Here is a 17,884-nt window from a genome sequence, read left to right on the forward strand (position 1 = left end):
GTACACTCAGTGTAGTTCAGTATGTGAATTCTTTGTTTTATATTGTAATTTCTGCTCATATATACAGTGCCTTGCGAAAGTATTCGGCCCCCTTGAACTTTACGACCTTTTGCCACATTTCAGGCTTCAAACATAAAGATATAAAACTGTCTTTTTTTGTGAAGAATCAACAACAAGTGGGACACAATCATGAAGTGGAACGACATTTATTGGATAGTTCAAACTTTTTTAACAAATCAAAAACTGAAAAATTGGGCGTGCAAAATTATTCAGCCCCTTTACTTTCAGTGCAGCAAACTCTCTCCAGAAGTTCAGTGAGGATCTCTGAATGATCCAATGTTGACCTAAATGACTAATGATGATAAATACAATCCACCTGTGTGTAATCAAGTCTCTGTATAAATGCACCTGCATTGTGATAGTCTCAGAGGTCCGTCAAAAGCGCAGAGAGCATCATGAAGAACAAGGAACACACCAGGCAGGTCCGAGAAACTGTTGTGAAGAAGTTTAAAGCCGGATTTGGATACAAAAAGATTTCCCAAGCTTTAAACATCCCAAGGAGCACTGTGCAAGCGATAATATTGAAATGGAAGGAGTATCAGACCACTGCAAATCTACCAAGACCTGGCCGTCCCTCTAAACTTTCAGCTCATACAAGGAGAAGACTGATCAGAGATGCAGCCAAGAGGCCCATGATCACTCTGGATGAACTGCAGAGATCTACAGCTGAGGTGGGAGACTCTGTCCATAGGACAACAATCAGTCGTATATTGCACAAATCTGGCCTTTATGGAAGAGTGGCAAGAAGAAAGCCATTTCTTAAAGATATCCATAAAAAGTGTCGTTTAAAGTTTGCCACAAGCCACCTGGGAGACACACCAAACGTGTGGAAGAAGGTGCTCTGGTCAGATGAAACCAAAATTGAACTTTTTGGCAACAATGCAAGACGTTATGTTTGGCGTAAAAGCAACACAGCTCATCACCCTGAACACACCATCCCCACTGTCAAACATGGTGGTGGCAGCATCATGGTTTGGGCCTGCTTTTCTTCAGCAGGGACAGGGAAGATGGTTAAAATTGATGGGAAGATGGATGGAGCCAAATACAGGACCATTCTGGAAGAAAACATGATGTAGTCTGCAAAAGACCTGAGACTGGGACGGAGATTTGTCTTCCAACAAGACAATGATCCAAAACATAAAGCAAAATCTACAATGGAATGGTTCAAAAATAAACATATCCAGGTGTTAGAATGGCCAAGTCAAAGTCCAGACCTGAATCCAATCGAGAATCTGTGGAAAGAACTGAAAACTGCTATTCACAAATGCTCTCCATCCAACCTCACTGAGCTCGAGCTGTTTTGCAAGGAGGAATGGGAAAAAATGTCAGTCTCTCGATGTGCAAAACTGATAGAGACATACCCCAAGCGACTTACAGCTGTAATCGCAGCAAAAGGTGGCGCTACAAAGTATTAACTTAAGGGGGCTGAATAATTTTGCACGCCCAATTTTTCAGTTTTTGATTTGTTAAAAAAGTTTGAAATATCCAATAAATGTTGTTCCACTTCATGATTGTGTCCCACTTGTTGTTGATTCTTCACAAAAAAATACAGTTTTATATATTTATGTTTGAAGCCTGAAATGTGGCAAAAGGTCACAAAGTTCAAGGGGGCCGAATACTTTCGCAAGGCACTGTATCAATAATTTTGGACACCACTGTTTTATTTGTATTTATTTAAACTTTATTTAACCAGGCAAGTCAATTAAGAACTAATTCTTATTTACAATGATGGCCTATCAACCTACAACCTAAGCTTGATGCCCTCAATCTCACACAAATTATCAATGAACCTACCAGGTACAACCCCAAAGCTGTAAACACGGGCACCCTCATAGATATCATCTTAACCAACTTGCCCTCTAAATACACCTCTGCTGTTTTCAACCAAGATCTCAGTGATCACTGCCTACATCCGTAATGGGTCTGCGGTCAAATGACCTCGCCTCATCACTGACAAACGCTCCCTGAAACACTTCAGCGAGCAGGCCTTTCTAATCGACCTGGCCCTGGTATCGTGGAAGGATATTGACCTCATCCCGTCAGTAGAGGATGCCTGGTTATTCTTTAAAAATGTGGACATTTAGAACCAGGAACAGATATAGCCCTTGGTTCTCTCCAGACCTGCCTGCCCTTGACCAGCACAAAAACATCCTGTGGCGTTCTGCATTAGCATCAAACAGCCCCCGTGATATGCAGCTGATGTTCTGAAAGAGCTGCAAAATCTGGACCCCTAAAAATCAGCCGGGCTAGACAATCTGGACCCTTTCTTTCTAAAATTAAGAAACCTTTGTTTGCAATCACGGAGATCATACGTTTCCTGTAGTTCTTGACCAGGTTTGCACACACTGCAGCAGGGATTTTGGCCCACTCCTCCCTACAGACCTTCTCCAGATCCGATCCTTCAGGTTTTGGGGCTGTCGCTGGGCAATACGGACTTTCAGCTCCCTCCGAAGATTTTCTATTGGGTTCAGGTCTGTAGACTGGCTAGGCCACTCCAGGACCTTGAGAATCTTCTTACAGAGCCACTCCTTAGTTGCCCTGGCTGTGTGTTTCGGGTCGTTGTCATGCTGGAAGACCCAGCCACGACCCATCTTCAATGCACTAACTGAAGGAAGGAGGTTAGAATTGGCTTTCTATTTCGCAACAAAGCATCCTTCACTCATACTGCCAAAAATACCCTCGTAAAACTGACCATCCTACCGATCCTCGACTTCGGCGATGTAATTTACGAAATAGCCTCCAACACTTTACTAAATAAATTGAATGCAGTCTATCACAGTGCCATCCGTTTTGTAACCAAAGCCCAATATACTACCCACCACTGCGACCTGTAAGCTCTCGTTGGCTGTCCCTCGCTTCATACTCGTCGCCATACCCACTGGCTCCAGGTCATCTACAAGACCCTGCTAGGGTTAGGCCCCACCTTATCTCAATTCGCTGGTCACCATAGCAGCACCCACCCGTAGCACGTGCTCCAGCAGGTATATCTCATTGGTCACCCCCAAAGCCAATTCCTCTTTTTGGCCACCTCTCCTTCCAGTTCTCTGAAAATAATGTAATGGCTTTAGAAGCTTCTGATAGGCTAATTGACATCATTTGAGTCAATTGGAGATGTACTTGTGCATGTATTTTAAGGCCGACCTTCAAACTCAGTGCTTCTTTGCTTGACATCATGGGAAAATCAAAATAAATCAGCCAACACCTAAAAAAAAAAATTGTAGACCTCCATAAGTCTGGATTGCTCTTTGGGAGCAATTTCCAAATGCCTGAAAGTACCACGATCAACTGTACAAACAATAGTATGCAAGTATAAACACCATGGGACAACACAGCTGTCATACTGCTCAGGAAGGAGATGTGTTCTGTCTCCTAGAGATGAACGTACTTTGGTGCGAAAAGTGCAAATCAATCCCAGATCAACAGCAAAGGATCTTGTGAAGATGCTGGAGGAAACAGGTACAAAAGTATCTATATCCACCGTAAAGCGAGTCCTATATCGACATAACCTGAAAGGCCGCTCAGCAAGGAAGAAGCCAATGCTCCAAAACCGCCATAAAAAAGCCAGACTACAGTTTGCAACTGCACATGGGGACAAAGATTGTACTTTTTGGAGAAATGTCCTCTGGTCTGATGAAACAAAAATAGAACTGTTTGGCCATAATGACCATCGTCATGTTTGGAGGAAAAAGGGGGAGGCTTGCAAGCCGAAGAACACCATCCTAACCTTGAAGCACGGGGGTGGCAGCATCATGTTATGGGGGTGCTTTGCTGCAGGAGGGACTGGTGCACTTCACAAAATAGATGGCATCACGAGGCAAGAAAATTATGTGGATATATGGAAGCAACATCTCAAGACATCAGTCAGGAAGTTAAAGTTTGGTCGCAAATGGGTCTTCCAAATGTACAATGACCCCAAGCACACTTCCAAAGTTGTGGCAAAATGGCTTAAGGACAACAAAGTCAAGGTATTGGATTGGCCATCACAAAGCCCTGACCTCAATCCTATAGAACATTTGTGGGCAGAACTGAAAAAGCTTGTGCGAGCAAGGAGGCCTACAAACCTGACTCAGTTACACCATCTCTGTCAGGAGGAATGAGCCAAAATTCACCCAACTTATTGTGGGAATCTTATGGAAGGCTATCCGAAACGTTTGACCCAATGTTAAACAATTTAAAGGCAATGCTACCAAATACTAATTGAGTGCATGTAAACTTCTGACCCACTGGGAATGTGATGAAAGAAAGAAAAGCTGAAATAAATCATTCTCTGCTATTATTCTGACATTTCACATTCTTAAAATAAAGTGGTGATCCTAACTGACCTAATACAGAGAATTTTTACTAGGAGTAAATGTCAGGAATTGTGAAAAATTGAGTTTAAATGTATTTGGCTAAGGTGTATGTAAACTTCCGACTTCAACTGCATATATAATAGAGAGGGAGAGCGAAAGACAGAGAGAGAGACACACAGAGAGAGACAGTACTGCTGAGCTACGGGAATTCTCTAACCCATACTTGGGGGTTTCATAGAGGCTCAGTGATTCCTCTCCTCAGCTGCTCCCCATCTGGGGTGTATGGCGGGCCGGAGGAGATAAGAGCGCCTTCAAAGGAAACGACACAGTCAGACACACGCACACGCACACGCACGCGCATTAAAGACGATGCAATGAAAATGTATTCTTGAACAGTGCAGCCTGTTATTGTGTAGTGTGGTTTTGGTCAGAGCCATGGTACTGACAGATTGGAGAGTCCCATTCCAGCAGGACTGGGTTTGTCTGCTGTCGATTTTGCTCTCTGCTTTTTGTTTGTGTGTCTCTGCAGGCCTGTATGTGCCTGTGTCTGTTGGTGCCAGTTTATGCTGCATGCCTCTGACTGTGTTTTTTCTACTGTCTCTGTATCCCACTCATTGTGTTGTATGTGTTTGGCGTACAGTATCTTCCACTGCACATCCTATCCTTATCCTGAGAATACATTCTAAACACTTCCTCTCCGGGTTCATCTCTGTGGCATCTTTTCATACGCAGTACAAAGCCATGAGACGCAGAGAGAGAAGTGGTGTAAAGTTTCGGAGAAGTCGGTGCAGAGCCCCAGTCCTCACAGCTAAACTACACTAAACGGCAGGGAGCTGTATCATAGGCAACACCGCTCTTTGAGTCTGACCTTTGTCCTACTGTTGTTTGTCGCAAGGGGGATTCTGGGAAAGAAAACACATAAAAGGGAAATTATACCCTTTCATTTTTGCATTTACTTTGCTTCCAAACCCCCTGTGAAGAGATGACTGTGTCATGTAAAGAGGGTGAGAGAGAAAACAGAACAAGGAGGAAAACATCGATCAACAGCTCAGCTAAGAACCACTAAAGCTATGCACAACAAAGTAAAGCACTACCACTGCCTGAACGTGACGTCTGTAGAGAACATAGGGAGTCTATCTAAATCCTCCTACTAGGACGGCTAGTAGCCTAGTTCACTGGTTCTCAATTCTGGTCCTGGGGACCCAAAGGTGTTGCACATTTTTGTTTTTGCCCTAGCACTACACAGCTGATTCAAATGATCGACTCATCAAAAGGCAAAAACTAAAATGTGCTCCCTTTGTGTCCCCATGACCAAGGTTGAGAAGCACTGGCCTAATTGTTTAGAGCATTGGGCCAGTAACCAAAATGTTTCTGGTTTGAATCCCCAAGATGACTAGGTCAAAAATCTATCAATGTGCCCGTGAGCAAGGCACTTAATCCTAGTTGCTCTGGATACAAGTGTCTGCTAAACTGTAAATGTAATCCCACCAGATTGGACTTCCTGTTTTACACTTCCTGTTTCCTGTCACATTCCAGATTACCTCCTGGAGCTGCTGAACCGTTCTGAGGTTGTCCTGCAAGAGTCCTACCCCCCGGTGCTAGGTTTCCTGTACACCCAGAACACCCGCGTGTTCTCTGACCTGTACACGGAGCTGAGACGGTACTACCGTGGTTCCAACATCAACATAGAGGAGGCGCTCAACGAGTTCTGGGCCCGCCTGCTGGAGAGGCTGTTCAAGGGAGCCAATGGACAATACCTCATAGGTACGTAAACATTACACGTTGAACTTAAATATGATCTGTGGAATATTTCACTTTTAAAATCTCCATTGAAAATAAATGCTGCTTTCCCCCCCCCCCCCAATTTATCCAAACATTAAGTAGAATAATAATAAAATGATTTCATCAATCTGACTCCAATGTTATGTGAATGAATGCAACCGGCCCTGTGCGTCTCTGGAGGATCGAGCAAGATAGCGAATAATTGCATCAGTGACTCAGTATGCCTATAATGAACATGTGTCTGTCTTGCACCGTTATGCAATTATTAAGAGGCTGGGTACAAACAGCTAATCCCAGCGACCAATGTTCCAGCATGATTTTTTTTGCGGCTAGCAGCTCAGGGATGTTAAGTTGGTACCCAAGCATGTGCTCTGTGTGGAGTGTAGTTAATTTAACAACTATCAAATTATAGGCATATAGCCAATCAAATAATGACTCTGTGAAAGGAGGAATGGATTTACCAATAGAATGTATTAGTCACAAAATAATTGACACTCAAACAATTACAGTGTACATGAAACACCACTCTGAATAATTGACTATAACCAATAGGCTCAGACTTTTATTTAACAAGGCAAGGCAGTTAAGAACAAATTCTTATTTACAATGACGGTCTACTGGGCAGCAGTTGGTTAACTGCCTTGTTCAGGGGCAGAACGACAGATTTTTACCTTGTCACCTCGGGGGTTCGATCTAGCAACCGGTTACTAGCCTAACGCTCTAACCACTAGGCTACCTGCAGACTTAAAGTGGTGACACTTGTCTTCAGTTCAGAATATTCTCTAAGACACACACAAAAAAAAGTATGTGTGTCTGACATACACAGGAGCTTAGTAGCAGGTTCTCAAGGTATGGTAAACCACATTTCAAATAGCTCAAGTGGGAACCCAACCTGAATGAACATTTCTTAACACTTTGCTAGTGAAAGCAAAAGACAGCAAAACACCAGGCAGATTCTAATCTAATCATCTCCATTTGAATGTTATGACCAAACAACAGGAATGTGCCTGACAACCAGTCAACCCGACATACCATTTCAATTCCAGTCAGACATCGGCCAGAAGACACAATGCCATAAGACATATTAACATGTGCAGCCCTTGAAACAAACCCAACACGGCAACGTAATTCACACGGTAACAGGAATTTAATTTGTTTCGAGTTTACATCTGTCATCACACCTCTCCTAGCGCCAATGTCCCTAAGGACTTCCGTCGGGACGTCTCTTTCCCGAGATTGCCACGGCGAAGGTGTTGACTCTCTCCTATGAGATGCAAATATACAGCCGTCCATCCAGACAATGCCAAATTGTATGAACGTGCCAGGCTGGCGTCTATCACTGGCCTTCGTCATCGTTCACATTTGTTCACTCTCTATTTTTCCGACCCCACAAACTCTTGCGTTGAAATTGAATAACCTCAACCCTGGTAAATATTGTCATGATTTTCATCTTGTTTGCTGTCAACTTTTATTCTTAACTATGTGAGGTTGTTAAATTGCTTTAGCTGTCATTATGAGGGAAGTATGAAGGGTGTTTAACTAATAAAGTTGTTTTGATTGTAGGTGATGACTACCTGGAGTGTGTGTCCAAGCAGTCGGAGACGCTGCGACCATTTGGTGACACCCCCCGCGACCTCAAGTTGAAAGTGACACGTACATTTGTGGCGGCACGCTCCTTTGTCCAGGGACTGGTGATCAGCGGGGAGGTGGTTCGCAAGGTGTCACAGGTAAGACAGATTATGTTTCTCCCTCTTATGTTTGCCAGTGTCTTTGTCTCTCTCTCTCTCTCTCTCTCTCTCTCTCTCTCGCGTGCGCGCTGTCCCTCTCTTATCCTGTCAATTAAACCTACTGTACATCAATCTGCCACTTTATACACCAAGAATCTGGAGCTTTGAGATACGTTTCGAGAAACGTTCTACCAAACTAATGCAACGGCATGAGAGAAGAATCCCTGGTGCCTCTTCTTCTAATGTAAACAAAACACCCACACTACAGGCAGCTAAATGGACGGCTCAAATCCTCCATGAATCCTACAGCATCCGGCATTTATTTTGTCTTGTCGTGTTGTCTGTGGCTTCGGACCTTTGTAGCGGCTGTGCGTCACACTGTGTACAGTAGTTCTATGGCGACTCTGTACTGCTTCTCTAGAACAGTGTGTGGCAAACACACTCAGTCACGGGGCCCATTAACAGCCTATAAATAGGGCTGTGCGTCTCATTACTGGCCAATTAATCTCTGATAGAGTTACGGCGCATCAGAGGAGGGAGAAATCTAAGAGCAGAACACTAGGTCGTTCACACATACAGTGTGTACAGGAGAGAAGGGAGAGAGTGAGCCACAGCTCTGGACAATGTCAATGGAGCTACCTGAGGTAGAGGAAGGGAAGGTAGGAGAGTAGAGGAATGGGTTGAGAGTAGAGGAATGGAGGAGAGAGGAAGGTGAGGAGGAGAAAGGGGAGATTTATGCATTATGTGGAGTTTCGAGTCTGATTGGACCAGCCAGGGAGGCAGCGGGCTGAGCAGAATGACAGATGGCATGCTGGGATATGGGTACGCCCCCCCCCCCTCTCCTCCCTGTAGTTCCAATCAGACTGTAGTTGGGATTGTGTGGTTAGGAGAAAGGGAAACGGAGAGAGAAAGAGCGGGTAGAGAGGGTTTAGATGAGGTAGAGAAGAAAGAGCGAATGGAAGACAACGGGTAACAGAGGAAGGAGAGTCGGAGTGAGAGGGACACTCATGTACACACATGTTGACCTTGGCTGTGACAAGAGATCACTGTGAGATGTACACCTTCTCTCCCCCCTCCCCTCCCCTGCCATCAAATCACACCGTATCCCAGAGTACTGTCTGTGTGGCTGTGTTAATGCGTGCCAGAATACTCCCTGACCTCATTGAGAATAGCAACGGTTTCCCTGCGCCCCGGCATTAGTGCAAGGATGACATTTTGTAATTTGTAAGAGCCGCACTAATTACTTACGCATTTTCCCCAGCCAATGTCATTTAATGGACACATCGCTGAATGTCCTTCAGCAGCAGCAACACGGCTATAGTCAGGAAATATGGATCAGATCAAGCAGCTCTAGGGGAGAGGAGGAGAAGGGAGGGGAATAGGTGTGTGGGGGTGAGATAGCTAGCAACTGCTTATCAGCCTGACACCCTGCGGGCTGGCAGTGCTCTGTAGTCCAGCCTAGCAGGTCTGGAGAGTGGATCCACAGGGTATACGTCATAAATAGAAATGCCAGCTTAGCGTCTGGCTGTCTGCCCATGCTAATACTATTCCTTGTTCCCCTGCTAGGCTAGGCTACACTAACTGTTGCCATGCTAATGCCTGGCCTTTTCCCCTTAAGCCCATGCTAACTCTAATGCCCACTTACAGTATGCCTGTGGCATGGCTGGGCTAACTTCTGCCATGCTTTCCCTTATTCCCCCGGCTACGCTAGGCTACACTACGCTAGCTGTGGCCATGGTAATTCTGGGCCTTATTCCCTTATGCTCGCGGCTTCGCTTCGCTAGGCTTCGCTACCTGTGGCCACTGTAATTCTAGGCTTTATTCCCTTATGCTTGCAGCTAGGCAATGCTACGTTGTGCGCTTAATTGAGTTACCCGAAGGTCCCTCTGTGTGGGCTGTGTGTCTTATCCCCTCTATAGGGACACACTTAGAGAGGTGCATCACGCTAACACGCTAACCTTCACATCAGCACAATACCCTCACCTTGCCAAATGGAGAGGACAATTATATAGTAGTGAACACACTTTTAGTAGGCTATACCTCCTCATGACTGTTGCAAAGAGATGACCTCAAACAGTTTATAAAAGCCTAATTTCACTTTAATAACTGCACTTTCCGTATTTCAGAATAGGAGTGTGTGAACTGTATCTTTCCCTATTGCGGTAATATCAACAAATGTCATTGGTGCGCTGATTATAACACTCCCCTTGCACTATGCATGACGGGGGGACATTTTTCACCATCGCATCAATATTGACCCCCTACAGAAGAGCGGATGTTTCTCAGTAGTAGTGCTCTGATTTTAACCTTACTCTTGTCTTGTGTGTGGAGGGGGCCATTTCTCATGGGTGCGTTGACATTAACTGCTGTAGCAGGAGCTGATTGCCTGAGCCCAGGGCTATACTTTATGGTGCCTCTCCTTTACAACCGCCTGCAGATGTGTGTGTGTGTGTGTTAATCTGTGAGTGTGGGTAGGTGTGCACACATAAAGGAACGGGAAAGATTGAGAGAGAGAGACAAAGAGAGAAACGTTTTTGCTCAGAGGTAGTTCTCTCTCTCCTCCCTGTGTGTATTCCCTACCTTCATCACCACCAGTTTTCAGGGACGCTCTCTGTCCTGATGGTACAGTACAGTAGGAAGTAGGCCACAGCACGCGCCACATATATCACTATGAGGCTTGGAGTCTAGTACGGCTAACGCAGGGGGAAGAGGCTACTCATATATCTTCATTAATTACACAATGAGAGAGAGAGAGAGGCCACCCTATTCCCAGGACCTCTCTGACATGTATACAGTATATGGAGATGTAGTGTAGGCAGGGTCACAGTGGTAAGGTTGAATAATGTACTGTTTACATGTAGTACTGATAATGTCATTGGCGTGGCACGTGCGCACACACACACAAACACACACACACACACACTTGCTCTTAATTCACAATTCTCCAAAGGTTACCTAATTAGTGTAAGGTCGGTGTGTAGAACTGTGTAGTTTATGTCTGTCGGTTAGCCATTCCCAGCATCTCTCTCTCTCTCTCTCTCTCTCTCTCCCTCTCCCTCTCTCTCTCTCTGTCTGTCTGTCTCTCTCTGTCTCTCTCTGTCTGTCTGTCTGCTTGGTGTGCATCCAAAGAATTACAGGGAGGAAAACTGTGAGCATTAACCTCAAGCAATCAGGGCATGGATGATTTGCTCACTCCATTAAGCCTATTGTCTATGGTTTGGGATGTCAGAGCTACAGTATGCTAGCCTGAACCCAGATTTGTTTGTGTCCCTCTCATTGCCTCATTGTTTGGCATGACAGTGAATGAAAAGGAGTTGACAAGACAGCACAAACAGATCTGGGATCAGGCTAAACAGTATAGCGTCGCTGTCTGATGAAAACCTCTCATCTTTGACAGTTGACATTTTTTTTAAAACATTTATTGAAGGCAATGACTCCCTTCTATGTACTCTGAATATTTCAAGACTCTAGGACCAAGAAAATGTATGGAAAATAGCTTCTGACGTTTCAGAATTGTATGTTCTGTAATGGGAAAATATTTGTCCATTTCCTGAAAAGTTTCTGTTTTGGAGATAAGAGTTTTCCATCAGACGGTGACGATAATAGGCTTCTCTGGCTGCAGTCATGCTACAAAGCTCTCACTTCATTGAATGTGTGCAGGATGATAACATTAACTCAAATGAAGGAAAAATCCTTCCTTTCAAATATTCTGTCTCTTCCTTTGTGTCTACTCCCTGACTCTAGGTCTTCGTGTTCTCTCTCCCGTCTCTCCGTTTGCTTTCTGGAACTTTATTACTGTCAACTCTTTTCTTCTGGCTCCACATACGCCTTTCTCTCTCTCTCATCAAAACAGTGATTGCCTGACTCATTCCTTTGCCTAACGAGCGGAGGAGAAAAGGAGTGAAGGAGGAGAGGAGGGGGGACACGGGGGCCTGCTGTCGAGTCAGGATGTGAAACCAACACTATTTTATGTCATCACCAGAACCCTGCATTCCCATTGATTCATATTGACTGTTTCCTAATCAATAGATAGTCACTGACCTGCTGTCAACATCAATATCATCAACAGTCTATTTTTATGTAAAGTCAACTGTCTCCTGGTACGATATCAGTAGCAGGTTAACAATCCCATTATAATGAGTAGATAAGGAACCTAGCTCATCAGTGCCATCACTGTCAGGTATCATTAGAGGAAGAGGCTTCTGTCCGTGGTCCTGAGACCATGTTCATTTGTCTAGAACATTGGATACTGTTAGCTAATGTCTGCATGTTTCTGCTAACTACGCTTTGTCTGACTTTGGTATGACAAGGGTGGCGGTTTCCAGGAAAAGCATCACACCGCCCCAGATGTCAGCTAAGAGGAGTTTGGTATTCCGAGCTGAGCTCTCAGTCTCCCTCTCACACAGATACACACACACACACACTTATACTGGAGTTTTGTATGCGTAGCCGGGGCTCTCTTACTAGCAGGGCTTACTGGTATTAACCCAGTTTCAGTCATAATGCACCAAGGCCCTTTCCTGAGGGAACAGCCCAGTGGGATAGCGAGAGAGAGAGAGAGAGGGAGAGAGAGAGAGAGAGAGAGAGAGGCGGAAGAAAATAAGGATGGAGGGATCTGGTGGAAAGTGAAGACGGATGTGTCATGCAGTGGGAAAAAAAGCTAATTCTCTTGGCTGATCAGTTTCCACGGTAACCAGGTTGACTAAAACCTACAAGCGAGGCGCTAGCGTAAAAGGATGGCCATGGGAAGTGAACTCCCGCTGTATTGTGTGTGTGTGTGTGTGTGTGTGTGTGTGTGTGTGTGTGTGTGTGTGTGTGTGTGTGTGTGTGTGTGTGTGTGTGTGTGTGTGTGTGTGTGTGTGTGTGTGTGTCGTTTGTTCGCCCATTGCCAAGGAAACTCGCGTATTCACAGGATCTTAAGCTGTTCTCCTTTCCACATATCTCAGGACCCATGATAGCGAATGACAATAATGGAACTATTGTAGTAGTGGCAGAAGCAGTAGTAACCGTTGGAATGGCAGGGACAGTCACTGATGCATGATGCCTGATGCAGAATGCCTGATGCATTTCTTTCAGTCTTGTTTGTCATTGGAACATATGCTATTGCTCATAGAGGTGTTGGAACGGCCAAGGCTTTGTATGAAAAGAAAACCATAAGAACTCACAGGGACATTCATTTCATGATTGAAGGGAAACATGTCGGCCTGTATTTAGCCTGGATGCCAGGCTGTTTCTGCCTCTGATTTGTCAAAGCTGCAGTTAACTCTAATGAACTTATCCTCTGCAGCAGAAGTACCTCTGGGTCTTCCTTTCCTGTGGCGGTCCTCATGAGAGACAGTTTCATCCTAGCGCTTGATGGTTTTTGCGACTGCACTTGAAGAAACTTTCAAAGTTCTTGACATTTTCTAGATTGACTGACCTTCATGTCTTAAAGTAATGATGGACTGTCGTTTCTCTTTGCTTATTTGAGCTGTTCTTGCCATAATATGGACTTTTACCAATTAGGGCTATCTTCTGTATACCCCCCCTACCTTGTCACAATACCACTGATTGTGTCCAAACTTTTGACTGGTACTGTATGTGTCATCTGTTTTGTTGTGTGCTTCCTCTCCCAGGTGCCCCTGAGCCCAGAGTGTGTGCGTGCCATCATGAAGATGACGTACTGTCGCCACTGCCGTGGCGTGCCCTCTGCCAGGCCCTGTGCCAACTACTGTGCAAACGTGCTGAAGGGCTGCCTTGCCAACCACGCCGACCTGGACACAGAGTGGAGAAACCTGGCTGGTGAGACATATAAACACACACACACACATTTTCACACTCATTTCATTTAATGCCTAAAAGCATGCATTCACATTTTAATATTGTATCCCCCCCCGTCCCCCCCGTCTCTGTAGATGCCATGCTGCAGGTGGCTAACAGGTTTGAGGGTGCATCCAGTGTGAATGTGGTGTTCCTCTCTCTCCCCAAGCGTATCTCAGAGGCTATCACCACCATGATGGACAACATAGACACCTTTAACACCAAGGTCAGTACAGCAGTCAGCACACTCACACACAAAACACGCACGCACACGCACACTTACAGATATACTACCGCCAGTCCACACTTTATAATATTATTACCGATCAAACTAATACGGTGTTGATCAGGGCTCATAGCCATATCACGTATTCAGAGCCTGATGTTGAATACCTGTGCTGATTTAATGTAATAATGTTCCACATACCTGAACAGGGACTCATAACACAGTCTCAAGGCCAACCATTAACTTCTCCTTTTAATGGTGTACAAGCACCACTTTTATGTGCCTGTTAAAAAGCATAAGGAGCCATGAAATCTTTTTTATTTTTATTTAGTGAAGGTGGGAAAATATGTAAATAGTTTTGGGGAACAAAGGCTTCTCTGTACTGCGCAGGTGTCGAGGTCAGATTTGGCCTGAGGCTCTGCCATGACCTGGCAGACTAGCCTTCACAACACCAGACAGGATCAGATTACATGATTCTAACCTTAACCACTAGGGAGGAAACCAGCTGACCTGAGATCAGTGTCTAGGGACAGCTTCACCTGCTTATTGACAGTCTTCTATCGATGATGTATAGGCCTATTCGTCCTACCAGGTTTAGAAAGTCAGTTTGATTCATAAAGTGTTCCAGTGTGCAACTACTGCTATTGCAGCTGCTCTGGTTTCATTAGTTATCACATGTCAACAGAGTTACAGTTAGGATTGGGAGTAGGACAAATTTGTTCAACATCCGTGAGTAGGGGCACCTTCTACCTCAGGTTGGTACCATACAGTATATCATAGATGTGTGTTTACGTGTTTTATAGAACAGTTATTTATGCAGGAGAGGCAGAGAGCCTCAGAGCTATCCAAAACAGACTAAACAAGAGGCCAGTTTAACTTAAATCTGAAGGAGCGTAGGAGGTGTGTGTGTTCTTGGCATTGAAATTCTTAGGTTACTATATGATGTTAAATCTGAGTCCTCTGGCATTGTATGTAGTGCTAACTACTGTAAGTGGTGCGAAGTAGTGCTAAGTAGTGCTAAGTACTGTAAGTAGTGCTAACAATTGTAAGTAGTGCTAACGATTGTAAGTAGTGCTAACTACTGTAAGTAGTGCTAACTATTGTAAGTAGTGCTAGTAGTACTAACTACTGTAAGTAGTGCTAACTATTGTAAGTAGTGCTAGTAGTGCTAACTACTGTAAGTAGTGCTAGTAGTACTAACTACTGTAAGTAGTGCTAACTATTGTAAGTAGTGCTAGTAGTGCTAACTATTGTAAGTTTTGCTAACTATTGTAAGTAGTGCTAACTATTGTAAGTTGTGCTAGTGGTGCTAACTATTGTAAGTAGTGCTAACTGTTGTAAGTAGTGCTAGTAGTGCTAACTACTGTAAGTAGTGCTAGTAGTGCTAACTACTGTAAGTAGTGCTAGTAGTACTAACTACTGTAAGTAGTGCTAGTAGTGCTAACTATTGTAAGTTTTGCTAACTATTGTAAGTAGTGTTAGTGTTTAAATACTGGAGAGTTGAGACCAAATCACGGACGCTGGACAGAGTGGATTTCAGTTGTAACAAAAGACAGTTTTAATGAGTCAGAGATATCTTGTCCCGCAGTTTTACGTGCACGGACCTAGTTCACATAACTCGGCAAGGAGCCAGGTGAAAAAGAGACCTTATACTACGGTTACATTCATTTTTATACATAGAATAAAGTAGGTGGAGTCTTGTCGTTTCGGTCTTCTTGACTGGTCGGAGGGTTGGAGGCGGGCCTTGCTCTAGCCAGAGCGGGCCCCATTGGTGCACAGCAAAAGTCCTTTGCTCTTGGGACCGGGCAGTAGAGGGAGATGAGATGTGTGTTTCTACAAGGAAGAGGGGGTCAGTCTTATGGCTGGGTGTATGTGTTCTTACGACGGAATGTCTTTGTTTATATGAGCTATGTGTATGAATATTTATATAACAAATCCCCCTCTTCACATCTATTAGACGTGAAAACTATAGTGCAATGGTGGTGGTTGCATTCGTGGTGCTTCTAACCTTGTCTGGTGTGTATGGTGGGTCTGTAGGTGTAGTGCTACGTTTGGGACGGGAGTGATTGGAGGGAGTGATATCAGGAAAAGTGACATGTGTAGGGGTTGGTGTACGTGATGTGGCAGGGTGAAATAGTTGTTCAATTAACCATGTGAAAGTCCTAGGGTTACTCAAAATATCAGTAGGAATATCACAAATAAGGGACCAGATATCCCCAGCCTCACCCAGAGAGGGAGAAATGTCCCTCTAACTGGGCGAGGTTCCCTTCTCAGGGGAGGCGGAGTTTGATGCCGCATCACCTGAGGAAGGAGTGTCTTCATTTGGAATCGAATTTAGGCCGCTCAAATCAGCTCTGACTTCAGTCAGTGTTCTAGAAGGAATTGGGGCTGGGGTGCAATGTGTAAGGCGGTGCCAAGGTGCGCCTGATTTACCTTTGACCTGGACTGAGTGTGAAGTAACCTCCTTCACTTCGTACGGTCCAGTCCACCTGGGTTCCAGCCACTTTCTCTTGTGGACTTTAACCCTCACCCAGTCACCAACCTTTACCTTCAGTAGTGGCGTGTCCCCCGGCAGCTCCCCCTCCTGGACCTTGTGAACCTGGGTAGAGAGTGCTGCAGAGAGAACCGTCAGTTTTTTCACATAATTAGACATTACAATTTGTTGTACATCAAGGGCGGGCATATGACCTCCCTCCCTTGGTGGACCATGCATGACTCTACCAGTCATTATCCCATGAGGCACATACTTTAGCTATCTTAGCTTTTGCTTTTGGTTTGACGTTCCACCAGATTTTGGGATTGGGGCCTGTACACAGATCCAAATCTGTGTCTTATGCCAAATCTTTCTTCCACCTGTCTCAGGTGTTTGTTAAATGTGAGCCATTTGTCAAATTTGATTTGTCTTGGGATGCCATACCTGGGTATTAGTTTGGTTTGTAGCCACTCAAAGACTGACCTAGCATCCTCCCCTTTTGTTAGTATTGCCTCTACCCATTTGGAGAACCTATCTACTATAACTAGGAGATAGCGTTTGCCTTTAGATAAATTGTCGGGGCCCATGTCGGTGTAGTCTATACTAATATCCTGAAAACATGCATTAGGTATTAAGTATGAGCCCATTGGTGTTCGATATGGTTTCTTTGGGTTGTGTCTGTCACAAACATTGTATTCGTCACAAAATAAATCATTGTCATAAAATAAGTCAGTCATATTTTTTATGTGAGGGTGCCACCAGATGTGCGAGGCCTTTTTGGAGGGTCTTTAGTTTGCCTTCGTGTGTGGGGCCATGTGTTTCTCATAAAAGTTCTGGGTCCATCAGTGTGGCCTGCTTCATGGGCATGGGCTGAGTCTGTATAGATATTCAGTCTTTCCTTTTCCTCTGATGAGGACCTGCGTCAATCCGATGATTTCAGCTAATTTGTCCGATGCTGGTTGAGGGATGATGGCTGATTGAAGGGTGACATCACGAGGTGAGCTGTTTTTTCAATAGCTTTTGCTACTGCAGCAACGTATCTGGAGCATGTTGACTGTCCTACCTCAATGTGGTCAAGTTTGAAGAGTAGTACATCAAGACCCTTCTCTCCCCCTCTTGTTTCTGGAATAGGATGGATGAGGTGAATCCTTCCCTTTCAGAAACATCCCAATGGAACTTGTTCTTGTAGTCAGGTGCAGTCAGAGCTGCTGCCGCTGATAGATCTGTTTTCAGGAGTGCTATGGCTGTTGATGCTTCAGCCGTCCAGGCCAGGGGTGCATGGAGGTTCCTTGATCGTAGGATGACCGGTGCTGCCACCCCCTCTGGGCCACACCCAATGGTACAACACCTGATAGGTGGGGTCAGGTGCATCATGTCTTCGTCCCAGTCTGCAGTGTAGAGGCAGTCATCAGTTTCTGTTGCATTGAGTGTGCAATGGATCTCAGCTTGGGGAGTCTTATATGGGTGCAGAGTGTAGATTTGAGCTTTCAGTTGGTTGAACTTAAACTGGATGTGAGGGGTGGCA

At 44.8% G+C, this 17,884-nt stretch overlaps 1 protein-coding gene across 1 annotated transcript in view; it reads left to right on the plus strand.

Annotated features, from left to right (window-relative positions):
* LOC139387616 (glypican-1-like) overlaps positions 1 to 17,884 on the plus strand; it is a 123,845-nt gene that overhangs the window by 82,437 nt on the left and 23,524 nt on the right. The window contains exons 4-7 of the mRNA XM_071133990.1: positions 5,889 to 6,116; positions 7,698 to 7,861; positions 13,477 to 13,642; positions 13,756 to 13,886. Coding sequence (XP_070990091.1) covers positions 5,889 to 6,116; positions 7,698 to 7,861; positions 13,477 to 13,642; positions 13,756 to 13,886 — 689 coding nt within the window. The remainder of the gene's footprint in view (positions 1 to 5,888; positions 6,117 to 7,697; positions 7,862 to 13,476; positions 13,643 to 13,755; positions 13,887 to 17,884) is intronic.

This window comes from Oncorhynchus clarkii, chromosome 28 (assembly GCF_045791955.1).
Source record: "Oncorhynchus clarkii lewisi isolate Uvic-CL-2024 chromosome 28, UVic_Ocla_1.0, whole genome shotgun sequence".
Taxonomy (NCBI): Eukaryota; Metazoa; Chordata; class Actinopteri; order Salmoniformes; family Salmonidae; genus Oncorhynchus; species Oncorhynchus clarkii.